General features: G+C 33.4%; 5 protein-coding genes across 9 annotated transcripts; 2 read left to right on the forward strand and 3 right to left on the reverse strand.

The window, feature by feature from the left end:
• Positions 1-409: 409 nt before the first annotated feature.
• On the reverse strand, positions 410-3,622 carry LOC117207178 (mesoderm induction early response protein 1-like). The gene is made up of 7 exons (XM_033447124.1): positions 3,309-3,622; positions 3,210-3,268; positions 3,138-3,164; positions 2,659-2,991; positions 2,224-2,304; positions 1,532-2,100; positions 410-767 (listed from the first exon to the last, which is right to left on the reverse strand). Exons 1-7 carry the CDS (start codon positions 3,460-3,462, stop codon positions 725-727), a joined length of 1,266 nt encoding a protein of 421 aa, XP_033303015.1. The 5' UTR covers positions 3,463-3,622; the 3' UTR covers positions 410-724.
• Positions 3,623-5,282: 1,660 nt separating this feature from the next.
• On the reverse strand, positions 5,283-10,195 carry LOC117207172 (zinc finger CCCH domain-containing protein 14). 2 transcript variants are annotated; one of them, XM_033447115.1, is made up of 7 exons: positions 10,012-10,195; positions 7,861-9,567; positions 7,609-7,762; positions 7,352-7,512; positions 6,977-7,271; positions 6,761-6,890; positions 5,283-6,671 (listed from the first exon to the last, which is right to left on the reverse strand). In XM_033447115.1, the coding sequence occupies exons 1-7, from the start codon at positions 10,048-10,050 to the stop codon at positions 6,446-6,448; spliced, it is 2,712 nt and encodes a 903-aa protein (XP_033303006.1). In that variant the 5' UTR covers positions 10,051-10,195; the 3' UTR covers positions 5,283-6,445. The 2 variants fall into 2 exon arrangements, with proteins under 2 accessions (XP_033303006.1, XP_033303005.1); XM_033447114.1 differs by having other exon boundaries at positions 7,609-7,774; positions 10,012-10,194.
• Positions 10,196-10,602: 407 nt separating this feature from the next.
• LOC117207176 (short-chain dehydrogenase/reductase family 16C member 6-like) lies at positions 10,603-13,306 on the forward strand. The gene is made up of 7 exons (XM_033447122.1): positions 10,603-10,977; positions 11,046-11,183; positions 11,514-11,708; positions 11,831-11,960; positions 12,150-12,267; positions 12,330-12,455; positions 13,032-13,306. The coding sequence occupies exons 1-7, from the start codon at positions 10,828-10,830 to the stop codon at positions 13,132-13,134; spliced, it is 960 nt and encodes a 319-aa protein (XP_033303013.1). The 5' UTR covers positions 10,603-10,827; the 3' UTR covers positions 13,135-13,306.
• Positions 13,307-15,229: 1,923 nt separating this feature from the next.
• On the forward strand, positions 15,230-23,085 carry LOC117207218 (short-chain dehydrogenase/reductase family 16C member 6-like). Of its 4 annotated transcripts, none has more exons than XM_033447198.1 (7): positions 15,230-15,611; positions 19,188-19,380; positions 19,586-19,933; positions 20,427-20,541; positions 20,640-20,724; positions 21,002-21,112; positions 21,313-23,085. In XM_033447198.1, exons 2-7 carry the CDS (start codon positions 19,192-19,194, stop codon positions 21,383-21,385), a joined length of 921 nt encoding a protein of 306 aa, XP_033303089.1. In that variant the 5' UTR covers positions 15,230-15,611; positions 19,188-19,191; the 3' UTR covers positions 21,386-23,085. The 4 variants fall into 4 exon arrangements, with proteins under 4 accessions (XP_033303089.1, XP_033303086.1, XP_033303087.1 ...); XM_033447195.1 differs by lacking the exon at positions 15,230-15,611 and adding an exon at positions 17,348-17,526; XM_033447196.1 differs by lacking the exon at positions 15,230-15,611 and adding an exon at positions 18,481-18,672.
• LOC117207219 lies at positions 21,753-22,683 on the reverse strand. Its single transcript, XM_033447199.1, has 2 exons — positions 22,561-22,683; positions 21,753-22,067 (listed from the first exon to the last, which is right to left on the reverse strand). The coding sequence occupies exons 1-2, from the start codon at positions 22,624-22,626 to the stop codon at positions 21,762-21,764; spliced, it is 372 nt and encodes a 123-aa protein (XP_033303090.1). The 5' UTR covers positions 22,627-22,683; the 3' UTR covers positions 21,753-21,761.
• Positions 23,086-24,190: the final 1,105 nt, after the last annotated feature.

The following is a 24,190-nucleotide window of genomic DNA, read 5'->3' on the forward strand; positions in this document are numbered from 1 at the left end:
TCTTTCGATCATATTAACGTATAATGCACACAAATCTACAAATAACAACAACAATCAATCAACGATTATAACAATCTTCATAAGATCAAATACGAAATTACCATCCTAAAATCCAAAGAAGTTAATAAATTAGAAAGATTAAAATGTTGAATTTCCTTATTGAAACAATCGTATATTCTATACAAAAACAGCGATACTGCTTGCTACGTATTGTGATAAGCATTCACGAACGATCCAGATCGTCCAAACTGTCCACATCGTAGACTTGAACAGATTTATCGTGAATTTTCTACCACGTGCAGATTCTTAAACAAAATCTCGTTCGATTTCTACACAAATTCAGTCTTTAATTTTTTTCTTTTCTTTCCTTAAGTACAAAACTAGCAAAAATAAATTGGGTGTCGTCGTGATAATTAGCAGCAGAATTTGAAAAATGCAAAAAAAAGAAAAACAAGGAAAAAGAATAACGCGTTAGAGTAACAGACTAATCGTAACTAAGAGAATAGAGGTGTTCCTCCACTTCCGTGGAACGAAGAACGGCGATGCGTCATCGTCGCAGCGAGCTTTCGTTGCCAGCCTGCACATCGTCTTAAACAATGACTAACATCTTTGTCTCAAGCCCTTTCTAGTAAACGGCATGCTACTGGTCCGTTTTTTTTAAGTTTTAATTTATCATATATTCGTGTTTAATATCTCGTTCTTTTTTTTTATTTTTTTTTTTTTTTTAACTGATTAAAATATGTAACCTATCCCGCAATTGGAAAATTCTCTGTAAAAGAATTCTTATGTTATATGTGTAAGGATAAGGGTGGTATAAAAAGAAATACGAATATGCTGTTTATGACGCGTTTTATTAGTAGTAGGATGGTTACAATTGTGCAAATCCGCAAGGGGGCGAGTTTCGAACGCGAAAAAAGGAATGATTGTGTCATACTCTTTCATACAGAAACACATACACCCATACACCATATTCCAAACACGCGGCGCCTCGTCTCAAGAAAATCTCGCTGTTACATGCTTACAGTGTGCTAGCATCTAATTACAAAGGATTTCATTTAATGACACAGATCGTATGCAATAAAAGTGGAATATTTAAAAATGCAGTAGATTACTTTCGTCCTTTCATCGACAATTTATTGACCATCATATACTACAAACATGAATAAAAATTCTAACAATATCACACTCCGATGTTGCTTACTGGGTGAAGTGTATTGCACGTCGAGAAAAATATCTAAATGAAAAAATATACATACTAAGTTATAAGTACTAAATTATACAAAACATTGCTTAATTGTGGCAATAATGCACATTTATATAAATTAACTACTAAGGAACTGTCTTGTACTGACAGCAACTTCTTCAATTCTCAAAATATCCTAGTATTTCGCAAAATCCGTAAAAACTTATAATGATAATATGTTTCAATTATTTTGCTCGTTCGTTGTGTCTTACAAAATGGCACAAAAGTTCATCAGATCTAATTGAAACTAACTATTTACATTGGCAATTGCAAATCACACTGATATACGCTCGAGTATTATTAAACAACGTGTTCTTCATTCTTCTCCGTTTTTTCCACCGCGGTATAATGGGTGCTGGGACGCACCTAATTTCCTCGGCTTCATCCGCAGATTTTTCATCGAAGTTAACGATTTTGCGTGGAATTGACAATTTCCTTTTAGCTCTTTGTTTTCCACAGCTATCAGAAATTTGCTTGTTTTTCATCGGAGACTTTTCCAAGATAGCAGATTCGGGTAATCCATTTTCTGTTTTTTTCACATGTTCCCTCGAAGAATCCGTGGACTCTGCTGTACTAGAAGTTTCTTCGTCCTTCTCCGATGGACTTGTCGATGTAGACGACTTACTGTCGTTATCTGTCCCCTCGCTATTTTGGAGAGCGAGTTTCGCAGCGGCAGTCGCGCTGCGCGTCATAACTTTGCCATTCGACAGATTACAAGGAGGTTCGTTATTCGACTGTTTCCTAAGACGTTCCTCCTCCATTTTACGTTTTTTGGCTTTAATTATCGCACGAGACTTTCTCCAAGCTTCTGCCATACTGCTTCGTTTCCATACGTAGTAGAAGAGGCTAAAATCTTCCTGCGAACACAAAGTTCGAGATGTTTTCGTTTATTCTTTGAAATTAATTCTTGGAGACGAAATGAAAAGGGGTAGACAAAAAATACATTATGAAAAGCTATCGCAGTAGGAAAATAAACTTACTACTCGTTTATGCGGAAGCATCTTCCTCCTAATGACTGAAAACTTTTTGCCGTATTTCATGATACCATCCGTGAAGAGTTGCTGTAACATCAAAACGCAACAACAAAAAGATTAGAATGTTTAATTCTTCGTCAAAAGATACTACAATGGCGTAGAAGAGTTTTTTTTATATTCCAAGAGCGAATTCATTCTAATAGAGTTTCCACTATTAAATATAAGCAGAGGTATAGTAACAAATAAAGAAAGACAACGCTACGAGTTATATGATATCAATTAAAATTCTTTAAAGAATCTACTTTGAAATATGAAACGTTGTACGCTAGTGTAAAAATTGGAAATTTTTATTGTATTGTCATAATCGATTCAATTTGATCGCCAAATTATCAATATTCTAATATTCGACTCCCGATATAAAATCAACTGTACGATACTTACCATATCCTCTGGCTTCCATTTGTCAACGATTTTCTGCGGTATATCTTGAGTACATATCATTTGCAGCGCTTCGTGCGGCTCATAGTTGGAGTTGTGAAGAACATCCGATATGTATTGTTCCGCAACACCAGAACACGAGTTTTCCATTGCTTCCGTGTTTGGAATGCCCTCACGTTGCTGCTTCAATGTTAAAGCAGTTCGGGCTACCAGAATATAGTGATCGAACCAACCCTCCACATTCACATTCGGATCCCACATCTTCTCCTCCCGAGAAGTCGTATATTCTTTTTCAGAGTATGACCGATCCTGACATTCGGGGATGATAGCATATTCCTGCAATTTTAACAATTACATTTTTAATTCATCTCAATGAATTCCAAAATATCTGCCTTATAAAGGAAAAGTAACGAAGAATTAATGTTGATGGTCGAATGAATTTCACTTTAATCAAAATCTTTAAGAGAAAAAGGGGTACGTACCATAATCCGATCTTTCGTCTCCTTGCCCTGCATAGAGCTCACTCGCTTGGTGCTCACTCGCTTGGAGCTCACTCGCTTGGAGCTCACTTGCTTTCTCTTACGTGCAGCCGATTTTCTCGACATCTTTCTGTCTAGCTAGCAATGTTATTACTACGACAGCAAGTGCAGGACTAATTAGAAATTTTATTGCGGTTTTGGTAGTTTGGACTCGTAATCCTTCGAAGAAGGATGAGCTGTAAGCCTCCCCACTACTTCTTGATTGGCCTATGGTCCTTTCGGCGGCAGGGTAGTGGACAGTGATGTTTTCCTGCCAAATTTCTTCCATTGCTAGCGTTGTTTTACCGTTTGGCTAATTAAAGACATGAAATATCGAGTCGCTCCGCGTCTTTATCAATGATAAATCTTTGAATATGCTCGTTATTCGTGCTACGAAACTTACCAATTGGTACAAGTAATTGAGCATACCAAAGAAAAATCAATTACGATGAATTTGAAGATATATCAATATTAATATTAACATGGTAATATTAATATTATTTGAAAATATAGTATAATTATAGAAGAGAAGGATTGATGGATAAATGGAAATTATTTTAGTAATATTACTTATGATTTATTGAGAAATAGGCATAACATTGAGAGCTTCAGATAGACGAACAAACAGTCACGTACTCTTCTTAACGAAATGTTATCGCGATGATGGAATTCGCGACTATATATTTGGAAATGAAGGCACAAATCGAAACACTGTTTGTGGTAGTGATGAATTATGCGAAATTGTAATTTGAAAGCATGTGCACGATTTGACGGGATGCGTTGGGCTGGCCACGAGTTTCGAAAGAAAACTGGACGGAACGGCAGAAAGCTCCGACTAGACACCGTGTCAATTCGTGAGATAAGATAAGGTCGGAGGAAATATTCACAACGACAGGGTATTTTCTGAAATTTTCTCGTGCAAAATATTATTGTTCTATTATAATTATTATCTTTATTTTACTCGGGACTGAATTAGACAAGTTATATACATGTTTCGAGCAACTATTCAGTGGTAATTTTGAAGACTTCGTAATTGCATTCGTGAATATTTAATACAATAATATTTGATAATTATAGACAATAAGAGAATTTCATATTCGTTATGACTCGCTCATATTTCTATTCTTAATCTTGTACCACAGAATATTTAAATTTATTTCATAGGCACTTGATTAATGGTATATTGCAATGGCGATTGAGGTACCATTTCTAATACAGGTATTAATACACTAAGAATACGATCAAGCAATTCCAACGACAGTGAAGCAAATTTTAGTTTCTTGTACCATTGTAATTTGTATCTTCCTCTTCGTTTATCCCTGTGACTAATTAGAAAATTTGATGAATCGTCGCATTTACAGAATATATTCTAAGCCCATTCATTACTCATAGTAATGAGACATGGAACAAACTATTGTGAATCAAAATAATATTATTATTTCCGTATCTACGGAATGGCACAAACATTTCATTGTCGTGTTATCGTATTAGACAGGTTTTTTTTATAACAAACACCTGTCCAGTGGGGAAGAATTGATCTACAAGTAGAGGAAAACATGCTCTTAGATTATAAAGCAGCAGTAGCAATTTATATATACGTATGCATATGTGTGTACAGGTTTATCGCGAGAATTTAATATATAAATATATAATATATAATAGGCGAATAAAATATAATACGAAGATATAACTAATTACGTAATTAATACAGATTAACTGCAAGATAATTTCTTAGTATCTTTGATATTTAAAAAGTTCAATCTAGATTCTGAAAGAGTTAATGTTGAAGCATAATAATCAGAAGAAATTACTACTGGTGATACTGTTATATTTGTGATTTTTATTGAAATAAACTTATACTTTAACAGTATAATTACCCCGAAGATTTCAGATTTTCTTTTTGCGCTTACCAAAAATACGTGTGTATTATAACAAAATTGATCTTAACTTTTACTGAAATAGAAACATTATCTGATATTATTTTAATTATGATTATATCTATACTATATATATATATATAGTATATCAAAGCACATTACGGTTCGGTAATTCTAGTATTGATTGGATGATGAAGGTAAAATGTAGGAATATTTAAGAAAATAGAATTGCTTAAAATTTATAGATATAACCGTGTATTTATAGTCCTTTATACAAGATTTATATTCTCGTAGTACCTAAACAGGTTGATTAATGAATTTAATTTCATTGGTTTAATAAACAGATAATAAAGTGCACAAAGCTGGCTTTCGCTTTCTTTTACGCTACATTCACGTATGATAATAAAAATTATAAATTACACAAAAAAGTTTATATCATTTGTAATTCTCGAACAAATATTTTCTATTGTTCGAGTGAAATTATGTTATGACAATTACATTGCACAGCCATTGATTAATAAATATAGTTCGTGTAAATTTCGAAGGTAGGATTCTGTCTGATATAACGTAGAAAAAGAATTGAATGCCTATGTTTAAAATAGGCAAGAAGAGTGAACAAAAAACTCATTGTTTACTACAATTATATATATTATTTGTTAAAGTCGCATTAATATCGAATTAATGTAATGTTTCACTGATGTTTTCTTAAAACTAGGAGAAAAACGAATAGACACTCCACGCAATCTATTTAAACAGATCGGCGAAATGGTAAAAGACAATGCCTGTAATTCGTAGACCGGGGAACGAATAAAACTAGAACGCCATTAAATGTATTACTGAACAAATGCAAACTGCTGCTCCGTGAATCGACATGATGTATGATACAGATTAAATGGGAGTCGAACGTCGAAATTCCATCCAAAGTTTGCGATCGAAACGTACACTCGTTCATTTGTACAAAGTAGAATGTTACTTTTTTTTCATTGCATCAGCAAGAATACTATCGCTAGCAATATGTGAAAGAACAAGGTACATTGTAATAAAAGATTTTTGACCGTAATCGATAAAAGTTATACTACTGTAACACTGTATTCGTAAAGTGCAATACATGTACATTAACTAAATATATCTACGAATGTATAAGATCTCTGAGTAAAAAGGAAAGATCCTTAATACTTGTCAATCATTAATTAGTCTCTTAGTTATCAACAACGCACCTAACATAATATAATTGGACAACATTGATCTATTGCTATTATTATTGCTACTCTCGTTACATGTATCGAGTTTTGTTACTGAAAATCAAGTAGTCGTGATAGTATCCTTGCTAATATACATGTCAATCTATCATTAGAGGAAAGGAAAATTTGTACATCGTTTGTACAATGGTGTGACTCAATCTTGTCTGCGCCATGTGAATTTCGCCCTTTGACTAGACGCCTCCACAGCGACCGGCATCGGGTGAGAATATGGACACGCTGGTTTAGTGCAGAATGGGTGATACTTGCACTGCTGGGCGGGATGAGAGAACACGCATCCTAGTTTTGTGCAGGACAAGCCGAATTTACATTTGGGATGTCTGTAAGCACACTTGTCTCCAAACTTACACGCAGGAAATGCACTATAATGTAGGAAAAGATAAGAAGCAGTTAAAAAATACTTAACTAATGTGAATGATAATGAATGGAAAGAATTAAATAAAATAGTAACCTGCACATAATGAGGGGATGAAGATACGCGCACTTATTTCCTAATGTACAATTGGGCCAGTATCTACATTTCTCTTTCGATTTATCTATCACCGCTACCGTGTTTTCTGTTAGTGGTTTTTTATCTAGACCTGGATGCAAAAGACAACGTTATATTTGTAAAATTTGTATTATAGAATTTATGTAAGAAGTAAATTAGTGAAATTGTATTATTTACGTTTAGCTAATAATGGATTCGTTAATAATGTGCTGGATTTTAAATCTGTGGGACTTGGTAAACGAGATCTATTATAAATAATTGGGCTTAATTTTCTCCTTTTTTTTGGTATCTCTTCTATTTTCTCTACATTCTCCGTATTGCAATTTTCATTGTTCTCCTCCGTTCTTTCTTTTACGCTTATATCACCTTCAGTTTCAATTTCCGTTGCTTGAAAGACAGAAGTTTCTGATTCATTCTGAATATATATATCGTTTTGAATTGTTGATAATGCAAGTTCGTCATCCTCATTCACCTATAAGTTAATGTCAATTGATAAAATGAATAAGCAGAATCAAAGAAAATTTACGGTTCAGACAATTACAAAGTACGTACCTCCATTTCCAGTCGTTCATCGTCGTCAGACGTCACTTTATCTTTCATTAAATTAGTGTTATATCCATTGAGCGTAACTAAAAATTTTTGGTTGTCGTCACTCCTTTGGAATAAAGACATTACGACACCCATATGTTCCTCGGTAACTGGTTGCGGTACATCTACAGACCGTATAATACTAAATATTAGAGAAACAATTTTAAGTATTATATATATCTCCAAAAAAAAAAGAAAAAGTAGAGTAAAAATACACTTACAAGGCTTTGATTTCGATTCTGAAACATCTGTATTTAATTCTACTTGTATTTTTTCCATAACCAATCTTTTATTGGAATTCAAATGTACTGATAAATTTTGACCCACGTCTCGCACAGCGGGTGGTTTAAGATGTTTCAATGTTTGCTTTTTTTCCTGTGAAAGTTTCTTAATGAAAAAATATTCATCGATTAAAATATGTATCAAATTGTTTTTAATCAGTACTATTAGTATCTATTACATTTTATACATACCAATAAGGATGGCTCCGGATTCTTTTGTGTAACAACAGATTGATTTGCCTCGGCAACAGCTCTTAATAAAAGTGATTGCGTAGCACGTTTTTGCGTTGGTTGCAATGGTTTTAGAGGTCTTGGTGTCACAATTACTTTACTGGGTATTTTAGTTTCCTCAACTTCTTCCTCTGCATCGCTGCATTCTTTGTTATTCTTTGCTAATAATTTCAGTCGTTTTCTATCAGTCTTAACTGGTACAGGTTTATTTACAGCTATTATATGGGATTTAATAGGTCCACTTGTACCCACAGATTGTGGGTCATCATCTAATTCCTCTTCTGCACCTAGATTGAGGTAGTCCTCATCCTCGCTACTTTGAGAACGTCTGATTGACGAATTAAAGCCAGACTTAACGCTAACTGGCTTAAAATTATTCTTTAATGGTCCCAATCTATTCTTTATATTTTTATTGTTGGACAAGGTATCGCGATCTTGTTCCAAAGGTTTGCTTTTAAATTCTATAGGTTCTTTATTCCCTAATTGTTTAGGTGATTTATTAACAGTCGCGATCCCTAAGCGATCTTTAATCGTACCCGTTGTTTTTTCTGCAGATTTCGATTTTAGATTAGAATTTACTTTCTCCCTTAACTCTAAATTTTTGGATGCTTTTTCGACCTTGGAATTACCCAGTCGAGTTTTTATACTACTAACTTTATCAGATTCATGTTTCAATTCGATCTCACGGTTCCTCTTCGTACGATCCTCCGTATCAAAAGGTCTTCCCCTCGGAAAATTATTATTGCGATTATCCAACCGACGCTTTTCAGTCTGCCTAGACCGACTTTCGATATCCATTTTCTCTCTGTGAACTTCAAACTTTTTTCTTGGTGATACCACACCTAAACGATTTTTTACAGATACAACAGATGTAACTTTCGGTTTATTGACGCAAGACTTCAATTTCTTCGTGTTATCATCTGTTCTGCTCTCTCCATCCTCCTCGACTTTTGACCTTTTCACTTCACTTTGCTTTTTCTCCAAACTGTCCTTATAACTATTTGTCGTGTCTAGTGGTCTTTTTAAATTTCTAGATGGTGTATCGTCCATTTTTGTCTCAACATAGGAGTCTCTAGATTTATTATTAGAAGACTCAAAAGTTGAAACTTCTTTATTTGTATTCATACTTTGACTATCATTTGTCTGTATTCTTTTTGGTACTGATTGCTGGGGAACAATATGATTTGCTGTTCCATCTGATTTAGTCTCGTTATTGGCAACTTTTACAAGTTTATCTACACTTTTATTTTGTGTTGTCTCCAATTTTTGACTAGATAAGAATGTTTTTGTATTTTGTTTATGGAATGATTTATCATCTTTCACACTTTTATTGGAAGACTTATCAATGGTCTGATTAGCAGCTTGATCTTCCAAAAAGGAAGTTGTTGATGTCTTCCTCTTTTTCCTTTCTTCCTCTTGTTTTACAACGACTGTAGGCACAAATTCCCTCAATGATCTTTTCTTAGCTACAGTAACTTTCTGCAATTTTTTCAATACTTGGTCATGCAACCAATCGACAAATGGAGTTGTGCAATTTTCCAGAAATAAATATAGATCCTCGTGCATCTGTTGACGAGACTTTTTATTTACAACCATTACTAAAATATAATCTGGTAGTTCTTCATCATATCTTATCCCTAATTCCAATAATTTAGCACGAATAGCACTCTGAAAAGAAAAAATTATAAGTCATTTTTATTGTGAAGTTTCTGATATAGAGATTGATGTGTTTCCCTTATAATTTATATAATTCCTTATTATTTTTGGCCATTTACAAAATTTCAACATCTTTATCGTTTCCAAATATTTTATTTTCAATGCTTTTCCACTTTTTCTTGACTTTTAAATATATATATATATGAAATTTCTATGCAAATTAATCACTAAATTAATCGAGCGTCGTATCGAAAGTGTAACTCCCATATAAAACTGCAATAATTGTAATGTGTAAATTGTCAAAACCTAACGACAAAACTATCATACAACAAGAAAGACATTAAACAGAGACTTGTCGATAATCCGCCAAAGTTCTGCATCGGAAATTATTGAACACAACAAGGCGAATAGAACAATGCAAGTATAATCAGGTAAAAGCGTAAATCTTTCACTTACCCGCAATTGATTCGTAACTTCTATCCCGCGTATATCCATGATGTTGATCACATTTAATAAATTGAACACGCGGGGAAAGAAAACTATTGTCGAGTCACAAAATCGACGATATTATCACGGATATTGAAGAGTAAAAACATTCTCCGCCACGAAGGATCAGAATCAGAATGCTTCCTTCTAGTAAGTAAGCAACCTAGGCAGGAAACTCTGTACGTATTCCAAGTATATAGACCTATATTGTATAAATAACAATTACTTCTCCTTAATACTTTTATAAACAGGGCGTTTATAAATCTCTTATTACCAAACTAAAAATAATATTCATACCGAAATTACATCGTTCATAATTTAAAATTATACAAGCGCAATGTGGATATAATAAATGCTCAATTCGCTTTTCATCAACTTTATATATACAGTTTCCCCTCTATTAGAATGAGCATACCGTGGACGGAAATATTTTTGCCGTTGGTACGACCAGGTAGGTAGGTCGGTCTTCTTCGGATAGTATGTACTTTACTATCTTCATGACGTAGCAAAGGCGGCAATATATAAATTGAACATATATTTAAATGAAAAGAAAAGATGTGATCATGAATTTGACTAACTTCAAAAATATGTCTTTTCTGAATTGTTTTCTTGGCAAGTCCAAACAAGGAAAAATATATAGGTATTTTAATGTAATTCTCGAAATAAATAGTCCCTAAAGGTTTTACGTAACAGAAAACAGAAGCATTTCTACAACTGTCATTAACCATTGAATATTAATCAAAGCATTCAACGATTAATCGAGCAACTTCAAACAGGAAAATCGAGATGTCCTGTATGAAAAGTATCTTCACATTTTCTCATTTACTGTATGATCTTTTTGTCTTTTCTATGAGGATTACTTTCGCCATGACTGTAGCTGCTTTTAAAATGATTGTACCCTCTCGATCAAAGAATTTGCTAGGCGAAACGGTGTTGGTAAATAAATTTCATATTTATAGTTTCCACATTCCATTTCTCATCTCCTAAATATGTACATTCATTAGATAACCGGCGCTGGTCATGGAATTGGCCGCGAATTGGCTATACAATTAGCTTCTTTGGGTTGCATAATCGTTTGTTGGGACGTAGATACCGAAGCAAATCGGTCGACGATGAGTCTGGTATCAAAAAATGGTGGAGAAGTAAGGAAAAAGAAATAAAAGGCAGTTTGAAATAAGAGATTGCTTTAAAAGTTTTAAGTATAAGTATTCAGGTGGTATAATAGCAAGTCGTAAGCTCCATCAAATACAAATTTATTTCTATAATATAATTTATTTCTAATAATCGCAACTTTGTTATTGTACCAACAAGCCCTATACTTTAATTAATATATCTATCTATCATATAGGATAGAAATCATTGGAAACCCTAATTTCTAATATTTCTGAATAAATAAAAATCTTATAATATTTTTATTTGATCTTCGATAGGCATTTCCATTGAAAAAGATATATACATATATGTATATTTAGGCTTACGGTTTCGTAGTCGATGTATCGAAAAGATTAGAAGTCCGAGAGGCAGCGAGGTTAATGAGAAAAGTCGGCGTGCCAGAAGTGTCTATCCTGATTAATAACGCCGCTGTATTATATCATTGCCCTTTTTTGAATCAAGACACGGATATCATAGAAAAGACGTTCAACGTTAATGTTTTATCAAATTTTTGGGTTCGTTCATCAAATGTTCACTAATAATTTATAAAATGAAAAAGTTACTTAAAATTACAAGCAACATTAAAAATTGTAAATACCAATGAAACTCTCACTTAAACCTCGAATTTTTTCAACAGACGATAGAAACTTTTTTGCCCACCATGATGCAAAATGGAAAAGGTCATGTAGTTTGCGTGTGTAGCATGTGTGGTATATATGGTGTGTCCGAAAAAGTAGCCTATTGTTCTTCCAAATTTGCTGTGAGAGGTAGAGGAATTTTTAATTGAAATATAATAATTTTTTAAATAGTTTGCCCATCGTTAAAAATGTGTTCAACATAACATTAATGCTGTAAATGCATCATAAATGGTATTGCCGTATTTTATTCCTTCTTTTAAATGAATATGACGCATTTCATGAAAAAGTATGAAATTACTAATAGTTGAATTTTAATAGGTTTGATGGAGGCTCTTTATGAGGAACTGCGATTGGACCACAAGAATACTAACATACGATTTACAACCATTTATCCATTTTATGTGGATACTGGGCTAGCCAGAGATCCAAAATATAGGTAACATATGGATAAAAAGTGTCTTGATTCAATCTTTCATTCCAAGTGTATGATTTTTATAGGTTTCCTTATATATTCGGTGTAGTATCACCTGGATATGCAGCAGGAGAAATAATCAAAGCAGTTAGAAGAAATTATACTGAATACTCTATTCCTAGATGTCTTCTTACCCTAAATTCCATTAACAGGTACTTTATATAGGATGATTCAGCTTTTTCCAGCCAAACGTTGTCAATATATTCTATAGATCAAGGTAAAGAAAACACGTCGTATAAATATATGTCACTGGAAGAATTGTTCTGAAGAGGAGTTCTAAGAACTATATGCGAAATGAACGGTGACGAACGTGCGTTATTATGATACGAAGTATAAGTAGGTGCGGAGTATTTACATAAGGTATCGTAATACTTCTATAATTCTAGCTGCATTTAATAAAAATGTTTACAACGTTCGTTACCGCTCATTTGATATACCGTTTTCTTGCTATAACTCTTCTTCTCCTACTAATGTATATTTATCTAACATATTTTTTTTATCTTTTTCTGTAAAATATACTGATAACGTTTGGCCGGAAGAAAACTGGGATACAGTCGATCTTCATAAATTTTATTACTCTAATTCAGGCTCAAATTCAATCAAGTTCTACTTCTACAAATTCTACAAATTCCAACACTTGAATATTAAATACTTATATTCAACATATTCATTTTCTAATTTATACTCTCGCAAGCATAAAATTTTTTTTGAACGTTTATGGCCCACAGATTGATTCCCGAAAGTGCGATGAGGTTGATCCTTGATTTCTTGGCGAATGTGGATCGTAAACGCCGAGAAAAACTTGCAGCCCGTGAAACTGTCGCTTCGTAAAACATAATAATATTCATACATATATAAATTTATGTTTATAGAATGCGTCACAAGATAATGTCACGTAATGTCCAATTTAAAAATTACATTGTATTACATACAAACTCGATAACAAGACAATTTTTTGTTAGTACATACGTCATTAGGTATCTTACAGAATAATTACAATAATTATTTTAATTTTATTTATCTCATAGTAAAATATTTTAATTAAGGATTAAAGATAATAGATAAATCAATTCTATGCAATTAAAGTTGGATGCAAATCACATATTTATTGATGTTAGAAATAATTTGCAATTTAAATTAGTTTCGTTACTCAGAAAAAAAAGTTTCCTATAAATATTCAAAATGTAGAAAACAGGCAAAACAAACAAGTTCTTTAATTTTTCGTACATACAAAGTAGATATAATCCTACTTTCTTCTTCTACAAGATTTTTTCAAAATATTTATGACCTTAAATTTTGAATCAGTTGATAGACCATTGCGCGTACTCTGTATGTTGCATCCTTTCACTTCCATAAAAAACTTATAGAACTAGATAAAGATAGTATAATGATCGCGCACTTAGGTGGGTACATGTCATTTTGGTTGACAACGTATCGCGACGACGAAAATCGTTATCGAACTGTTACCGCATCATTGGCGAAAAAAATAGGAAAGAATCTTGATCAGCTTAAATGACAATTGATACGATTATGATATGAGGCCGAGATATGAAAACACAATTATCTTCCTCGACGTATCTGACTCTACTATAATAGTAGTAACAATAAGTATCGCAGACTTCGTTAAGAATCACGCTGTGATTAATAATTTGCTTTATAAAATCCAAGCATTGTATTTGCATCATACATTTCGTGAAATTTAAGAGAACGATTTCAATCGAATTCAATGGGAATCGATGGGTTTTCCTTTTGATCTACCTGAACAAACGTTATCGCAGATTAAAAAGATATTTTCTAAATAGAAGGTGAAGATGAGTGTGCTATCGGTGATGTACAGCGAATTCCTACAAGGAGTCCCTTTTCAAGAGACTGGAATGAACTATCTTAATTGATCGTACGAACACTTGTTTTGGCGAAATCTTAGATTTCATTGCGGGAATATAAACTCACTGACTGTGATGTGGTTTTCTCAGCATGTCTCGCGAAACTATATGATCAGCAAAGTCATCTGAACAGAAATTGAAAATATATATACAGGAAAAAAATATAAATATATATATATATATATAATTGCCATCTATTTTCATAAAACGGCAATTTTAGAGCGTAGATGTCTTGGAAAACTGCATTGTTTATTTAAATCGTTAGCGAAAGGAATGACAGCAGTCGTAAAAAATAAAGAAAACTATACGAACATGGCAATATCTTTTGTAAATGTGAGTAACTTTTCATTTTTCTGCAGACTGTCCTATCATTTTGTTCGACGTTATATTTCTAATCTTGCAAGAAAAAATATTTATTTTCGCTTTATGAGTATGTCGGAGATGAAATTTGAAATTTTGGGAAAATCCTCTAATACTTTAGCCTAGATTCTAGCATAGCCGTAATTAAGCAATTGTTGTCATTCAATCTGATTGTAATTGTTGGAGATTTGTGATAGTGAGATTGAGCTCGAGGCGACGCAACTGGTCGCCAAACGCAACCATGGTCATGGGATGGACGTTTTGCTTGACGGAGGTGTGGAGTGGTTGTATGGTTCTCCCTAGAAATGTGGTTGTGGCGACATATGGCCTCAAGGATCGGCCTGGCTACGTGCGATTTTATCTCGGAGGTGTCAATATAATGGGACACACGTTGTATTAATAATCAAACTCCAGGCAGAAGCTGCCTAGCAACGGCGATTGGAACTTTCTCGATGCTCCTAACGAATATTTAACAAACGAACACAATTGTAAGAGAGGAAGATTTTCATCAGTTTGTTATTCGTGCGATCGCCTTGGAAAGTTACACATCGAGCAGTTTATACCGAGCGTCTCAACAATCGTATTTCATGCTTAAAAAGTATTCTACGCTTAATAAAGAGTTATCCCGTTGACCGTGGATTCGCTATCGAACCCAAGAACATTGTCAGTTGTATCTTGCGTGTCTAAACACCACGGTTGTTCGTTAAACTTTGTAAAAGTCATCTTTTTGTACCTGTAAATATAATCTCTATTGTACAAAACTAATGGCTGATTCAAATGAAGAATTGTTACGCGCCTTAAATTCTAACGATAACCCGACAAGTGTATAGCGATATGTTAAAAACTAGTTGTTAATGAAATATGTTTCTGTATCTTCGTTTGTTATTCAATAAAATTCTTCGAATTTGTGGCACGCGGTATTTTCCTGTACGGGAGTGCGGCACTGCTTAGCCAAGTTAAACCAGTTGCAGATCTGTCACGTGGAGCCGCATCTTCTGCTAGTGCTTCCATAAAATTCTTCGAAGATCACTCAGTCTTTATGAAATAACGCTTCAGTTACTTCTGGTAAGTCATCTATTCCAACTTTCGATATAGTTGCGCTATAATCGTTATAAAAAAATCCTGCTATAAAGTTTGTGAGTTTCAAACAGAGTGTTTCATTTTATGGTGTCTGCCGTTAGCTAAATAAATCTCTTTACAGTGACTTTGATGTGATTAATAAGTGTAATTAAAAAGAAGTGAAAGAGATCGTGTGATATACATATGTTTTACTCTAATAACGAAATATAAAAAGTGACTCATACGTTTCTTTTACTTGGTTTCTTTCTCGGTACACGTCTCGCTAAACGAGTTTACCTTGAAACAAATTGAAAAATTGAAAGGCAAGTTCATGATAAACCTTCCCATACAAGGGCGTAACGTTAAAAGTCAATGACGCCAACATCATAGGGTTATCGTACGATTATTCTTCCTTTTTGAAACTCTATCGTATTTAGATTTGAAGATACAGAAATGGAATTTCTGTTATATTTACTTTTAGAGTTACTCATAAGACAACAATACCGTGCGTGTGAAGCTTCGAAAAGTAAAATTTCGTTAAATCTGAAAATGTTTATACGTAGAATTGTGGAATTTGAAAGACTCGGAAATAAAATTTTCTTACATGTTCTCCTTCATACACGTATACTGTATACAGTAACTCGCACAGGACATAGACACCAATGTGTTCGAGAAATTATTGCTCTATACGTATATTTATCTATAATAATATTATTGCATTAATTGTTTTTAAATATGTTAGAACACTTATTGTGATTGGCAGAAATATAAATTTTGCTTCTTTAATACACATAGCTTTTTTGTATAATATGTATATATTAACACATCATTGTCACAAGTCATAAAAATATGGTTTTCGTTGACTGCTTGTAAAATGCCGGAGACACATAAATAGGGCGTTCAAGCACTGCGGTTATACCCAATTTGTAATCATACTCAACGTATAATTTTATTCATGAAAAAACATATGGTTGAAAAAATTGAAGGTAATAGGAAAATATATGCTCAAGATGCCAATGCAGTAAACACAATAAACGATTTACATTTGCTTACATTGTAACTTACGCAGTTCTTCGGAGAGACACGTGCATGGAAAAATATCAAAGAGTAAAAATTGATTAGTATCGAAATGGAATATATGTATTTTGTTTAAAATAAAAAATTCGATCGTTCGATCATTTATTTGTGTAATTGAATTTGAATAAGATCTTCCTCGAATGGAGCAAGTATCTTATAAATTAATTGTAAAATAATTACTACGCAAGGAGTCTCGATTTCAAATTTCATAAAAAAATGTCCGATGTTTTAAAAGTTACGAACATTGTTGTAATATTATCCGATATAGATGAAAACTTCAAAATAAACCGCGCAGCAGTTCCCTCGCGGATTTATACGCGGAAGATAATACGAGTCATTGTATCTCAGATTCTTTTGGTGTATTTTTCAAGAATACTTTCTAAAGGCTAACTGTCACAACTTTCAAAGTTCAAACATAAAATGTCAAAGTAAAAGATTCAATTTCTAATTCAATGGGTTCAAAAGTTTAAACATTTAAATTTGAAGCTGCACGGTCGCGATGTACTTTCTTATTAAAATGCGCTCTTACTATCTTTTTACGCAAATATTTCCGATTTCTTTCACATCCTAAAGTGTCCCATTTTTTTTTTTTTTTTTCAAAACGCCGAATCACGTTTTCTCCGGTCTCTCATTTTAATTTATCGAACACAACCAACACTGAACAAGGATCTGGTTTCAGTTCACCTTAACTACCGCTTCCTTCTTTCTCGATCGCTGACTTTTAACACAAAAAGAAAAAGAGAAATAACAATAATTCGTAACGGACTAGCTGTTTCATGAATAAAGAGAGAAAATCAGTCGCGGGACACCCGGAAGAAATTTAACTAGACATGCAATTATTCTGGTACGTGGGCTATGGTTAGTTAAATTCTGTATCTATATGCGATCATTCAGACCCAGTACACTCTTTCACGTAATAGCTGTTACATAATGTGTGCAGACTTTTCCTGTTTTTGATTTACAATTCTATATGTATATCATGATAGCTGTCTACTACGTAGCTTAGCAGTTATCGATGCAGGCTGTTACTATTACAATCAAAAGAGAGGGACGGAGAACTGTTGTTCTATGCAATATCTTGCACGCTTTATGCGCTTTTATATTTCATAAAAGGCCATTGTTTTCCCCTGTTTAATAAACACGACGACGTACGTATATAAATTGCTGGAAAAAATAAAATAAAGGGACTTGGAATTTATTTTAGTATTTAATTTGTATTTATAAAAATTGATTTGCTAATATATAGCATCTAAACTATATTAGTATGTAAATATATTAACAACACCATTTGTTTAAAAATAGTAATACAATTTATTATGATATTATTAACAATACTACAAAATAATGTTGTAAACAAGTACATGTATGCAAATGTAAAAATGTACGTAAATGATGCCTATTTTAATGAAATTCGTAATTTTCTCGATGACGAAAGATTGAAGTATTGATAAGCGAGAAATAACATGCATATGGATTTATTACGTAAATCTGCTTGTAAAACGTGATAATATTTGTACCATATTTTTACTTTATAATATTTTTACCATTCCTATCTCAATTAACAGGTCAAGATTAGTTCCAGATAGATAGAATTAATACGAGATAACAAATAGTTCCAGAATGATAGAATTCTAAAGAAGACAATAAAAGGCGGATTATCACAAATAATCCAGTCGCTTCTCTGCGACTGGATTCGAGGTTTTCTTTTCCTTTTCAAAGAATTATGCTCCTAGGCAAAACGTACCAGCATTATCATATATCAAACGAAACTGCACTATTACGATTTAACACTCCGGTTTGCATGTTCGATTATGCGGATATAATGATTTGAAAAAGAAAAGTGTAAAAGCCGGCACGATAGTGTTCAAGCGATCTACAAGCTCAACAAGGGGGGATAAGAGGTTCATAAGGAGCTCGAGTTGGTAGGCTGGCCAGTGATATTAAGCTACACATCAAACTTCAACCATAAAATCGGCCATACGGCGATGGGGTTTCGACGTCATTTCACCAGTTACTAATTGCCCCATTACGCAATGTTGATACACTTTCGCTATATTACTGGATACCAATACTTCCGGATATAATTAGTATACTACGGTACACGAGGCTCCCGTACGATAGCGCGTCATTTGTAGAATATTCTGGAATTGACGCGGAGCTCTCTGGCGTTTCCTCTTTCGTCATGAAATTTATTTATATACCTATCTTTCTAATTTTTCGATACCGAATCCCCTGACTTTAACATTCTTTTTTTATCGTATCGTATCTTTCAGAATTTATTTCGTCGATTAAATTATCATAAATTTTCAATTTTAAATTAGCATAAATTTTAAATACTCGATTGTATCACTAGTTAATGATTAGGAGAACGGTTAATCGTTAAAATAAAAAGGAAGTGTTTCTTATGAAATAATTTAGTACACAATTTGCATTGAACGAAAAGTATTGGCATTTCCTACATTTTCATGCTGATCTCTACTAATTTTAATTTCTTTTCCCTTTCAGTGCAATGCATCCCATAAATGACGAGATGGCGATCGTGGGCTCAAGAATACCATACTCTTCGTTCACCATTTGGCTCTTTCTCAGCATTGAATTCGTAATTACCATGTTGTTATCTATCTTTCTGAGAATCCTTAAGATATTCAAATCACTGCTGCCGGAACCACCGAGAGATTTGACTGGAGACGTAGTTTTGGTAAGAATACAAAGCATCTCTCGTGATCTTTCAGAATGAACGCTTGAAATTAAACGTTTCGAAAGTTGAACTTTTTAACGAAAGATCGCAAACCTCCAATTTTGAAGCTTAACGCGAAATTCGAAAGTTGAGATTTACCGAACGATCGTGCTCTGATGGAAAATAAACTTTTTAATAGTCTTATGTATGACTTTATGTTCTTCAGGTGGCCGGTGCTACTTCCTCTTTAGGCAGATCTCTCGCGGCTGAATTCGTGAAAAGCGGGTGCTCCGTTATTTGCGTGGATAACGATCACAAGTTAATCGAGGAAACAGCATCGAGATTGAAACAACAGCATCTCACCACCGACGAGACCAAGCCGAGGCACAGAGAGAACGATTCTTCACGTATATCTGCTTACGAGTGCGATTTCTCAAATAGGGATGCCATTAAGAGAACAGCTCAAAAAGTGAAAGACGATATCGGAAAGATCAACACTTTAGTGACCTGCATTGACAATTCGAGCGGGGACGTCTTCGACACGACCAGCAAGACTTTAATGACTCATTTTTGGGTATATAAACTTGTCTTTCTGATTGTTTCTCTTTGTTTCTCTTTGTTGGAACCTCTTAAAGAATACGATCAATGGACACATTAATCTTCATTCACAATTTTAATTTTCACCTCACAATTAATTTTTTTCAGGCAATTAAGAATCGTTAAAAGGAAGGATTGAAATCAATTTATAATTTTATTTATTATTGCTGGGTAGAGTTGTTTATTAATTATCGTTGAATTTGTTAGCGATTATTATAAGAAACTTTAATGACCTTGTGGATGATGAATACAATTTTATTTATAGGATAGAAAGACAGAATTATGTAAAATATCGAAGAAGATGATGGAATTAGCAGGGTATTATAAATTTATAAATTTTTTTAAATAGCCTCTTAGTTTGATTTCGTTAAAAAATGACACGATCGTTCAAATAGTAAAAACGTTTATATTCGGTTCTAACGTGGATGTAAGGAATATATGTTAAGGTATTTCTTCCATTGCATTTACAGACAGTCCTCGCGTTTCTTCCAATGATATTGGATCAAAAACGAGCCTATATAATTGGAGTGACCCCAATCGCATCGAATAACGACGCTTATCATGGTTCCAAGGCAGCTGTAATGAGTAAGCATCTTCGAATATTATTGACACTACTAATTTACTAATAATTAATAATTTAATAATTAATAATTCGTTAATAATTAATCTAATTATTGATGTAGGTTTCATGGAATGCATGTGTCAAGAATTGAGCCACCATAGTAACGATTTAACATTTTTGGCATTCTCTCCAATTAGAGAATGCAGGTAATGGTACTTCAAACATTTAGATAAAAATAATAATCGGAATATTCAGCGTCTTTCATAGAAAGACTGCTTCTTCGAGTTACTTGGGCAAATATTTCTTCAATTGAAAAAATGTAGACCGTCTACAAGACTTCTCCACGTACAGTGATTCCTATTAATATTCGAACAGTGTTTATAGTATACGAATATTAATAAGAGTCGCTGTATGTAAATTCCTTTTTTTTGGGTTTCTTAATTTAATTACGTCAAATTAATTGGATTTCTGTGACTGTCACAGTACGTTGAAAGAGAATGAAGAACGAGTGGCCAAGAACATTGTGAAAGCAGTACAGACCAATCAGTATAATATGAGCGTCAGCTGGATATCCAAATCGCTGTATCACATAAGGTATTAAGAGATAAATACAGAGTAAAAAGTAATTTTTATCATTCTAGAAAAAAGGTGGACAATTTTTAAGTAATTTCAATCTATTAATTTTCTCAAATCTTTCTTCTGCGATCTATTTGATAAATAAATATTGACATGAAATTCGAAGATCTCCTACATAAAACAAACTCGGTTCCTTATTTGCCTGTTTTATTTTCCAGTTGTATGATCTACAACGGAATAACCTTGCTCACAGAGTGGACCCACTTTCATGGATGCGATTATCACGCGTAAATATGAGCCCTCTCTCGTTTCACGCTCGACAGAATCATTAAAAGAAGGATGTCTAGAAATCGCAATACCACGATCTACGATGTTCCAAGGACAGCCTCGGAAGTTCTCTTAATAATTAAAAGAAAAGCAAAGCGCATCCGTACAAAATGATATTTTATTTTAGTCGCTCACGTATCGTCCGACGATTGAAAAGTCTACACAATAGAAGGAAGAGAACGTCCAAATAGCGACGCAAAGTTTAAAGAATAATCAACGATAATTACAAAGTTTCCATATACGAGAGATATAGTACAAATTATATACGCATTAGAAAAGAAAAAAATAACGTGTTTATTATTTTTAAGTATACGGTTGTTTTTGCTTGAAAATTCGTTCGTCAATCAGGAACTAGCACGTCGTAATGACCGCTGTCCGAATTACCGGTGAATAACAGTCTAGCTGTAGGGTACTGCGAGCTCACACGATTGTGAAATACTCGTTTAAGTTCGGGTCTGTCTTTGATCTCGCGATAGATCGACAGATTCATGTTATACATCTTGGTGGCGACCGTGCATTCGAGTTCACTGGCGAACGTGCCCACCATGTCCATGTAATTTTCGTAAGTTTGCCGATCCGATATGTTCCACTCGGCCATCACGAAAGGCCCGTACTCGTGCCAATTTTCCTTGATGTGTTGCACAACCTGTCGAACAACATTTCTATCGTTCGTAGAAATAAAAGGCGCGAAGGGCATGCGATGAAAAGACTTAATTCTTCTTTGAAATCGAACGAAAAATTCTTTCGCTTAATTACAATTGTTCTTTTAAGATGAAAAGGAAGCATTAAAGCGATTTAGAGATTCATAAGATTCTATGGGATAGTTTCTAAATTAGAAATTTTGTTAAGATAAGAAGGTATATAGTAACTGATAGATATAAGATATAGATTGCTTGAAATAAATGGAGGATCTATTGTTCGTCCAAAGAGTTTCCATCGTTTTATCAAATACGGATCAAATTTGATTTTCCTTCGATGCGTTAAATATTAAACTTTAGTTCCTCTGTAGAACATTTTTATACATTTTCTAATATTCTTTCTATACAGTCTTTGATTATTTCAAGCAATTTATTTTGCCGTACTATAGATCTTTTTCGTAATTTGCCCGAAAGAATCGCATAAACGGAAACGAAGCGCACCATTGATCGCAGATACCGATGTTCGTCCTCGTTTTGCCATAAAATGTAGCTAATCGCCCGAAACATGCAATTACCATCGCCGTAAATGTTTTGCACGCGAAACGTGCCTTCAGCGCACCTTAAACGAGCCGTATCTGTAACATAAAGATCGTCATTTATATTTTATTACCATTAAGTGCAACATTAAATCTCGCACGCACATCGATTTACGTTTTAAATCCTCTTAAAACAATAGTAAGTTCTATGACGAACATAAATCGGACGAAGGTGTACCTCTTTTAAAAAAGATAGAACGCCTGTTTTTATCTCTTTTAACACGTGTATGTGAACAAAATTGTTCACAGGGGATCCAATTAGTTTGTCGATTCCAAACAGAGTTCGTTCGTCGAATATCGGAAGCGTGGATGTAGAAGTCTCCGCGGTCCAGGTGCTGTTCGTGTCCGAATCGATTATATCCTTTCGCATTCTTAAGCAGCGACGAGCGATGTACGCACTTGTCTATTAATAAAACGTGCAAACAGATAATCGATGGCTGTTTTTATAAATAGGGTACTAAAAGTATCAAACAAAAATATAGCCTATTTCGAATATAGCTTCTGTAAAGTTGCTTATGTCGACTCTCTGTCCGTGCGAATATTTTACATTAATTATTTTTGAATATTAGAAATGTCGCATAAATTATCGATCATTATTTGTGAAAGGTTACTCTGCGTGTTTTCCCATCTTCTTCGAGTTTCATCGATACTTTTTTTTTTTTTTTCTTTAACGAGGTAAAAGGAATTCTTCGTTTGAAAAAAATTGTAAAGATCGGCGCGCGCTGTTGAAAGCAGAATTATTATCAGTATTTTATCCTTCTTCTACTTTTACCTTCTTCAAAGATGTGGCTACAGAAAAGGAAACACCAGAGGCAAGGCAAGAGGAACGCCTTTAAAAATTTTAATACGTGGACTTTAGTGACGTCCAGTTTAGGTATCCTTCTACAACGACAGTATTCGTAAGCCACATTTTTAGCTAATTTAATAGTTTAAATCAGGAACAGGTTTGATATTTCGCCTTCTTCCCCTCTTTTTCTCTCCTTTCTTTTTCTTTTTTCTTTTTTTTTTTTTTTTTTTTACTTAATATCGAATTTATTCATATGCAGATTAATTTATACAAACATAATTTCGTTTATCGACATTAGCATTTTAAAAGATTTGACGGGAAGTTCGATCTTCTAATGTCTTTCTTATTTTGTAATGGAATTACGTTCGCTCGTAACGTTTTATACATTGGAAAATCAATTTTTAACATATATAAATCAAGAGTACGATAATATCAAGTTTTGTAAAGGTATCTTCGTTTTAATTATTTCTATAAATTAATAATTTAGAATTTTTATTTTTCTATTCTTTATTACTACAATTCTTTTTCTATTATTTCGCGATCAACAAGATTACTTAATTAAAATTGATAAATTGATAAATGTGAAAGAATTATATAAAGTATTATATGATATTTAAGATTGTAAATTAAAGATTATGTCTTTTGAAATAATTTGTGATGATCGTTGAACAGATTATTTCAATAGTTTATTAAATATTACAAATTTTTTAAATTCCCTCGTTTCATGGGTCACGAAAAACTACCGCCA

This window comes from Bombus bifarius, unplaced genomic scaffold (assembly GCF_011952205.1).
Source record: "Bombus bifarius isolate JDL3187 unplaced genomic scaffold, Bbif_JDL3187 scf7180000008023, whole genome shotgun sequence".
In the NCBI taxonomy this organism is placed as follows: domain Eukaryota; kingdom Metazoa; phylum Arthropoda; class Insecta; order Hymenoptera; family Apidae; genus Bombus; species Bombus bifarius.